Genomic DNA, 9547 nt, shown 5'->3' with positions numbered 1-9547 from the left:
ATAGAAACGAAAAAATTCGCATAATAACGAAAGGCGCGTGAGACGACCACTGCTATGCTACGCGAATGCATCGCGAGATTATGCGAATTTGCGCGTTCGTACACGGCTCGCTCACACATATAAACCACGCTGCTACATTTGTACGGAGTTATATATTTATACTTGCCTGATAGAAGAACATAAATTATTCACAGCGTTTTTCTTGTAGAGGATTCGGGGGACTTTAGCAATTATACTAGTATTTTTTTTATTACAAAAATATTAGCTACACGCCTTTTACAATATCACTAAGATCATCTAGCACAATCGATACGCACTCTGATGATATCCAAACCTCAGTACTGTATCTTACTTTCTAAAACACCTGTGCAGTTAATACGTTTCATTGGACCAAAGTTCAACCTTCAAATCGTTTCATACATCTACACTCTAAAAGAGACTACATAAGTATTACATTTGCGTAATTATTATGTTAAGGGTAAAAAATTACAGACAAAGTTTTACAATACACTCAGTACGCTAGTAACTAAGGTAGGAATACAAACGAAACGTCTAATTTACTGTAGGCTTATAATACAGTAATTTTCATACAATTTATAGACAATACTTATATTACAAATTTGCCTAAGAGAACATCGTAATAGACTTAGTTTAGTCCGTTTAGCATTAATAAAGTTAAGAGTGGCACTGTAAATTTAAATATTATTGATTGTGCAGTTCTTAAATATTTATATTAAAAATGTGAATTTTAAAATTCTAATCGCCGATAATTTATAATAAACACTCATCATTAAATACTCAATAGAGACACGAGATAGTTTAGATACAAAAATATTATAGAGAAATAAACACACCATGCTAAAAACTATGGTCCCTTGACAAGACACTCATTTAAAGTAACTGTAGATTTTTGAGAATTCAACCGAAATCCATCGGAATTCGTTATGGCGCCTATAGAGTCCGCTTTAAATCACTCGTCACTTCCTAGCTAGATAATGACGTAGACTTCGTATCACAAAACTTATAAATGTTCATAGAAGAAGTCCAGTGCAATATAGTGCTACAGTCTAGTCATCAGCTTTAGGACTTTGTGCGGGGCTAGGCCAGGGCGGCCTCATTTTTTCCAGCACATATTTGAGCTGGAAACTTGTATGAAAATGCTACAGATACTCATCTATCTGATCATAGTCCTCATCTGGGGGAGAAGGGCCTGAGACAGAAAGGATAGGCAATCCAAAGTGCTTCACCGTCTCGACACTGCCGCTATCATCAGACTTGGCTTCCTCATTAATAGTCTCTTCTCGTGGCGGCTTGGATTTGCAAAGGCGTTCTGATGACTCACTCATCGTTGTGAGGGGGATGTTGTCAGCAGACCTGAACAAACAAATACAATCAATAAAACTAGAGAACTCTGGGGCCCTACTGTGGATGACCTGCGGAACTACTCTCGAAGTCCGTCAACGAAAAAACAGGCCCGTTTGAAACTGTCAAATCCCGTTGTCATACATTCTTAATTCTAGCCGCGATCGAAACTCAAGTCTGTAAGTTTTCTATAGTGGGAAAACGGCCGTAACTACGGATTTCGTGCTTCGAGATTAGGGCCCCCTGTTTAGGAATGACAGTAAATTAACATGATGATCAATATTTCCAGCCTTGACATCGTAAACCTTAGAATTATGTAAATATGAGCGAGAGCTTGAGAATTATGTAAATAAGAAATATTAGAATGTAGAAAATTGTTTGAATAATTTGGTTTTTGACTTCGATTTAATTTAATATGAAGTTAATGTGTTACAGCTTGAAAGCTGTGAGAAACAAAATGGATGCTCGCGAATGACATTTTACAAGTAAAACTCTTACGCGATTGTAACAATGTGTCGACTTAATAGGAAAAGTAACAGAACGTATAGATTGTTGGAAAAGAAATTGTTTTTCGCATATAAATCGTGTATTTTTTTCTTTCAAATAAACTGCGAGTACCGTGACAACGGCACCTGTAGGTACAGGTACCCGAAACGTTGGCTTAGGAACTCGCCACATGTATTCACGCGGAATATCATTAAGCCGGTCAGAAAAAGCGTGTCGCTTCTATTCGGTTCGCTGACGCGATTTTCATCATGCCATTTTCGCTCTTATTTAAACAGACATAAAGATTTTTCCATCTGGCTTAATGCGAAACCGTGTCGATAAGTGTGGTGATTTCCTTATTTGAATAATTATAATTTTTTATAAAAAAACTGACCTCAAAAGTTTATGGAATTACATCTCTTTGCCAAGTTTTATTGAAATTGATTTACGAAAAGTGGGTCACATCCAATAAATCGGATTCATCCCTAATTTTCCACCCTTAGGGGTAGAGTATTTTCTTTAAATTAGACGACTATTGAGATACCCCCTTTCTTACAAAAAAAACATGGAAATCGGTTAAAAAGCGGCAGAGTAATCGCGTAACATACACACAAAAAATACAGTCGAATTGAAAACGTCCTCCTTTTAAAAATTGGTTAAGAAAGTTAGTGAAGTACGTTAAAGAAATATATGCATAAATTTATTAAATTCGGAAAAAAACAATTTCATTGCCAACAATCTACAAGTTCTATTAGTTTCCCTATTAAGCTGAGATAATGAGTAATATTGGATTTATTAAGCACAAGTTTAGCGGTATAAGCTGCAGTAAATAAATTTGTTTTATATTTTCCTTATAAGGTAAAACTATTCTCCATAACTATTTTATATCACTTGATTAACTTAACTTAATTATTATGAATAGAATATCTATGTATATCTAACATCGTGTACCTTTCGTGTATTCTAAGACTACGTTTACATAAAAATGTACTAATAATGTCGATTGCCACGAAGTTGTTGACAAGACGCTATAACTTCAGTGTCATTTTGTAGTGCTAGAAACTGGAGATGTTGTGCGAAAAAAAAAATATTTAAAATTAAAAACTGCGTAAGTCTAAACATTTTTATGTATTTGCTTACAACTTTTTAATGGTTTCAAATTTTGACAAAGACTAGTTTAAACATAATAATGTTTTGAAAACTGACTTTGTACCAAATCGCTCAAGAAAACTTATCTAGAGGCTAAACTGCAAACGTTTCTGGTCACTTGCAACGTATGGCGCTAATAGTAATTTTATTCTGAAATGGGTGCAGTGTGTAACAGTCCGCACGTAATTTTCACTATTTTTTATAATAGTTAATTGTTATAAAAAGTAAGACCAAAAACAAGACAAAAATATAAAAAATGTTAAATTACCAGAATGATACATAGGTGCCCAAGGTGTCAAGAAATTTATAGAGAGCCTATATGTACATATTATATACGTGAAGATTGGACTGAATGCTCTTCATACCATATGTGGTGTCATGAAGCTGGAACTGGATACGAGAAATTGTGAACTTTGCGAGAGAGATTTGTGCGACCGATAAACGAAATCCTATCAAAAAAGGGTTGCGTACTTTTGCCGATGCATATACGTACTCTACGTACATAGTACAGTGTAAGAGTACCCAACCCATTTTGCGGTATTTTATTAATTACAACTACATTATTAATTATAATTACTTTGCGCATCACTACGTAAGAGTCGGACTAGTAGACTACTAAATAAAACGATTCCTGATTATCTAACACTTTTTGTTTTCATTTTACACCGTCTCAAACCTTAAGTGCGTTTTTATGTGAAGTCATTCGGACCCAGACAATAGGCGTATGATCACGTAAACACTCAGTGTAAATTGTAATGAAAATATCGCATTCAAATATAGCGCTATAATTAATTATGTTCTATAGGACCATAGGGTATTCAGAAAACTATTTCAAATAATCCCAATTATATTTTTCGTACGAAACTGAGGGCATATTTGTATTTTAATGTATATTTTAGCGCTTATCCCATTGTACGAGCAGTTTGCTGGGGAGGCTAGAAGAGTTTATGAGGTTCACCGTACTATTTTCAGTAACATAATATTTTTGTGGATATTTTGTTTCCGGAAAAAAACTATAATGAATATTTTTTGTTTTTTTTTTATTCTTAAACTCAAAGATTGTGTTTCATCTTTAATTTGTAAATCTTGCTACACACTACTACAAAATTTGTACTCAATATAATTGCAGACGGATTCAAATAAATGTCATTGGAACTCACCTGGCCTTGCGACATAGTGTCGACTGTGAACCGTGTCGTCTCAGGAATTCGCCAGCGTCAAACCCAGGGAAGCCAGCTGGCTCAGCAGATACGAAAATGGCAGAATTGACGCGCGGTCGGTTACACCGTGCCAGTAGATGCTCTTCACACTCCAGACTCTGTGTGTGCGTGTGGGACCAACGCATGTGCTGTAAAAGAACAGTTTTATTTAAATCTTTTTGAAATCATTAGAAATCTTTGCTGTAATGCGAAGTATATTTTTTTTATTTAGCTTAAAAAAACAAAGACATTTCTATGAACTTCAACCACAGAGATATAGTTCAATTTTCTTTTTATACAGACGAGAAGTAAAGGCGCCTTCAAATTAGATGCTAATAGAAGCGCTGCAGTGTTAACAATGTGGTGCGGTGGTCCCGCCACTACTAATTTTCATACAATATTTAGAAGCGCTGTTGCAGCGCCACAATCGTGACACGTGCGTGTCAATAAAAATTACTGGCGCGAAAGCAGAAATTTTCTGCTTCGAGAACATTCATACCCGGCATTTCATGTATACGTATTGATGCATTACTAAAGGCGTCATTGTTGATTTCGTAAACTTACCAACAAGACCAATTTGTAAAACAATTTTAAAAACAAAAACAATAGAGCTCCTTGTGAAAGAGTCCGGAGAAGTACTGCCATCATGTAAGCATTACTGCTGTCCGGTTTCGAAGGGCAAGGGTGCTGGTGAAATTACAGGCACGTAGGACTTGTCAACTTGTCTCAGGGTAACGGACACAGTGGCAGTGCCCGTAAGTTCTTTGCCATTATAAGCTATGAGTGGCACGCAACTGTTATGGATAGGCGTGTCGCTTACCACCAGGCGCACGACTTGTTCGTTCCGACATTTGGTATTACAAAAGAAAAAGTTTTTTAATATTGGAAATTTAAATTTCAAAGGTAGAATTATAGCGTAATAAAATTATACCCCAGCTAAGAATACGATTATGAAATAAGTTAAAGACGAGACGACAAGGAAGTTATAATAGCATATGCTTGGCTTTAATTTTCATAATCTACGTTCGCTGGTGATATTATACAGGGGTAACCATTCAAGAATTTGCGATAATTTGACAGCTAGTATACATTATGCGTTAGGCGTTACTTTAAACTCGTGTTAGCAGTGTAAACACCGCGCGTTGACGTGCGCACTGGCTCAGTTTGAAAATGGACGTGATATTATAGATTTCATCAATAAATAGATCAGTATTAGAAATGATCGTTCTTTCAACCCACGTGCATCTAGCGCTGAAAGCGCACGATCAAAAATACAACAAAATGGCGGCGCACGTACCTCAATCTTGAAGCACGCAGTTGATGCTCGTATAACGTGTGTTCGAACTTAAATCTAACCACGCGAGTTTGCCGCGCGCTTGCGTGTGTATACCTAATCGGATCAAGCGTGTTCACAAAGAGCGCCCGTGTACTAGCTGTCACTGGTGATCAAACCTTATCAGTACTGTATTTGTGACGAAAATATAATTATTATTTAATGATCGAAGTTGTGACGTAAATAATAATTATATTTTTGTCACAACTTCGATCATTAAATTCTGAATCAAATTATGTCAATAACGACTGGCATCCTCATAATAAAGTGATGTAATGCGTAAAATAATTTTTAGGTAAGTGACGTAATAGATTTAAAAACAACAAATAATATTTTAATGTATAACGACTAGCGTTGCATATTCGGCTACTGTTATGTATTCGGCTTATACAACCTGGTTTTTGTTATTCGGCCGAACACCGAATATTGAATCACTATTCGGTTGAATATCTAAAAACAGGATGAGAAAACAAGAAAAAACACCGAAATTATCATTTATCTTTTATTATTGCTGAACACGTGCTTTCCCGTATGTCTGGTGCAACTCAGGTGACTATGGGAGAGTATCTTACGCCGATTGGTATATCCTTTTACCACGATGACAAACAGTATATTGCATATCATCGATACGATAAAAGAAAGAAACTGCTGCACATATACTGTAAGTTCATAAAAGCGCTTTTTGTCGCTATTTTATCTAAAACAAAAAGATCTCCAAAGTTCATGGAATTACATTTATTTCAAAAGTTTTATTGTAATCGGTTACCGGAAAGTGCACGAAACCGGATTCATCCCCTAGCTTGCCACCCTTAGGGGCAGAAAATTCCCTTCAAATTTAAATGAGACCAATACTGAAGTACCCTCTTTCCAACAAAAAATAATTATCCAAATCTGTTCACTAATCGTATCGCGTAGCATATATACAAAAATATCCTTTTTCTTTTAAGTCGGTTAAAAATGAAAAGAAATGTAACATAACCAACATATTTTTGTGACATATTATCAAATGAAAATTACTATGTAGTTTATTCATGACTAAATAAACGCTAACAAAATCAACGAAGTACTTATTACTTGCAAACAAAAATAAAAGCAAGTTGTTAAAAGTTAATCAAAGTGAAGAGAAATAAACAACCATTTTATTCATAAAGTCATTAATTTAAATTATAAAATTGAATATTAAAGTACCTTTTTTGTTAGTAAAGTTAATAAGTAGTATTTTTTGTGCTAATTTTCACGTTAATCAGGCCGAATAGTTTGGTCGATTATTGGGCTATTCGGTTACGCTCGCGCTCCTAGCCAGGCCGGATAATACTATTCATTGCAACAATGATAACTACATATTACTGTAATTTCGAACGTTATTTTTTAATATAAAATGTTAAATATTCCAAAATTTTATCTCCATTGTTATTGGTGGGATGTGCTGTTTTTTAAGTTTAATTAATACTTCAATGTTTAATAAATTAGTATTATTTATTAAATAAGTTATTTAATAAAGAAGGATCCTGTATAAATACTTCTGGATAAGGCGCAACAAATTCGGGACACGCGGAGTTAATTAACTGACTTCGCCTATATTTGAATAATCAATTTTGAAACTTTGTCAAAGTTTGTGCATACATTGCACTGTGCTGCTTTTCAAATCCAAGAAGTAGAATAATTAGAAAAAGTCTTCAAATGAATTTATTAAAAAAATATTTACATTTAGATACAAGAAATGTTGAAAAATGGAAATTAATGGAATTTATCTTTTATTTTCCCATAATTTAAATATCAATAAACAAGATATGTCCTTTGTATAAAGCCACACGTGAATGTAAGTCAAAAGGGCTTTTATCACACTAAAGTTATAAAAATAATACGAACCACATGAAGCTTTACAACTGGGCAATTTTCAGGTTTGATTGTCTATCTAATTTCGGTGACAATTTTTATTATTTGAGATTTGAAATATTAATAGTTATTTGTTTTTAACTTTCATAAGGCAGCCTTGCATAAGGCTGCAAAGTTATTGTTTGATACGAGCACTTGTATTGAAACCTGAGCAAGCGAAGGATTCTAAGATTGAAGCTGAATATAATCCTGAGCGTAGCATGCGAAACACGCAACTTTTGACCTCACTATAGCGAGGAAAACGTTAGATGAAAGAAAAACGACTGAACAAATTAGTTTTAATAAACAAAATTAGTTACCGTTGTCAATTTAATGTCAACAATACTAAGAATAAAATATACCAACGGATTTATATTACATAAATAATGATCGACAAATCGCGTAATTGAACGTGTCATTATGTTTTTTTTCATCGCATGAAAGTGCGCCACAGTCCATGGACAAGTTCGAATTTCAAAAATCTGTTCCACGCTAGCACGAAAAAAATTCTTTTGCGCGCAGATTTCTAATGAGAAAGAAAGCTAGTGAGGTGAAAATAATATTTCCGGATACTACTTTATATAATAATATTCTAGAATATTTGAATAATGAAAAATTGCCGCGGAAATCAGATAGAGAAAAAGTAATCTGAAAATTACCCAACTGCCCTATGCATAAAATAGTTATCGACTATTTTTCTTCATAGAATATTTAAATCTTTCACTTGAACAGTTGTCATTTTGCATATATAGCTTTATAACCAAGGGTGCAAATTTTCTTTTTCTATTTTGTAACGTAAAAAATGTTGATGTTAGTGACAAAAACCACGTACAAAACACGTTTCCGTGTTGTTTGCAAGATGGTACAGGAAGGCTCGAGTATAGCGTGACATTCGCAAGTCATCGTGAACATGCGATTGTGTGACAGCAACACATTCGCCCCACTCCAATAAGCGCCTCTACTTTTATAATTCTTTGAGTGAAGTGTTTTCTTTATATTTTTTTCCCTACCTGAATCTCTCTCATAGCAGTAATTGTGAAATATTTCGACCTGTCACGTAATCTGCAGTAAGCCAAAAAAATAGGTGCATTTGTTCATAAATCACTTTATTTCTACGTAAGTTTATTATACCAAGCAATAAAATGGCAAAGCATTAGAAATAATGAGTTTATATCAAATTTGATTGCAATACTTCAAGAATCGCAGGTAATATGCTAATTCTTGCTCATCCTTTTAATACATTAAAACGTTCTTCTGTAAAGTTGCGAATTTGAGCATACGATTCTTTACGTAAGAGCGATCGATTTATTTGCCAGTTTTCATTTGCGTTGAGTCCATTAAGAACATCATATCCTTGTCCAAAATATTTTGGCCCATAAAGCTTTGTGCACTCTTTAAAGTATATAATACATTTAATTCATTTAATTGAATAAAATGGTGTTTTTATCCGACTGCATCAGAAGGAGAGTCATACTTTGCGAGTATATATATGTTACGAATTTTTGTAAGAGTTTTTTCGATCTTTGCATCAATAGTAACTATATACACTTTTGCAACTTTCTTCTTGTTATCGTATTGATGCTTCTTTTATTTTTGGAATATAATCACTTTGAATAGTATGTTGCCATCTTGACTACGCTATCCGTGGTCGGTGGTAATCCTAATCATATTTAAGTGCTCCAGGACATGAAACAAGCTAGCAACATATTATTATCATATTGACAAGTTGAACTGAATATAATTTCTGCTGAGTTTTATGCGGTTTCTGTACACATTTTTAGCGTAGCTTTTTCGTAGATTGACGGCTTGCAATATCGTATTATGCCTCAAAATTATTGTTGAAATGAAAATCGTGTATAAGCTTTCAAAGTGTAGCTTAGTGAAACCTATATTATTCAGACAAATATAAATTTTAAGGGTTGCCTCACATTGCCGCCGCCGGGCAGCGCTACGCAACGCGACGCGGCAATGCATTACAACGAACAATGCAATATAAACTTTATCCCGTACAAAATAAGGAAATCTATCTATAAATGAGAACGAAGCTGCAGTAAGTGGCGGCGGTCGGCGCATTTTATAAAATGCAATATATTATAGAACATATTATCTACTGAATAAAGTATACATTTCTTTTAACAAAAGA

The 9547-nt window shown here is 34.3% G+C and overlaps 1 protein-coding gene across 2 annotated transcripts in view; it reads right to left on the bottom strand.

Annotated features, from left to right (window-relative positions):
- Positions 1 to 311: 311 nt before the first annotated feature.
- Positions 312 to 9547, bottom strand: part of LOC113235851 — a 272302-nt gene continuing 263066 nt past the window's right edge. The window contains exons 8-9 of one of the 2 annotated variants that reach the window (XM_026471774.1): positions 4158 to 4345; positions 312 to 1374 (exon numbers count right to left, since the gene is read on the bottom strand). In XM_026471774.1, coding sequence (XP_026327559.1) covers positions 1161 to 1374; positions 4158 to 4345 — 402 coding nt within the window. In that variant the 3' untranslated portion in view covers positions 312 to 1160. The remainder of the gene's footprint in view (positions 1375 to 4157; positions 4346 to 9547) is intronic. The other variant, XM_026471773.1, reaches the window with a different exon arrangement.

The sequence above is a fragment of the Hyposmocoma kahamanoa genome, unplaced genomic scaffold (genome assembly GCF_003589595.1).
Source record: "Hyposmocoma kahamanoa isolate Upper Pololo Valley unplaced genomic scaffold, ASM358959v1 88, whole genome shotgun sequence".
Classification (NCBI taxonomy): Eukaryota; Metazoa; Arthropoda; class Insecta; order Lepidoptera; family Cosmopterigidae; genus Hyposmocoma; species Hyposmocoma kahamanoa.
This window is presented reverse-complemented; position numbering and strand designations above follow the sequence as displayed.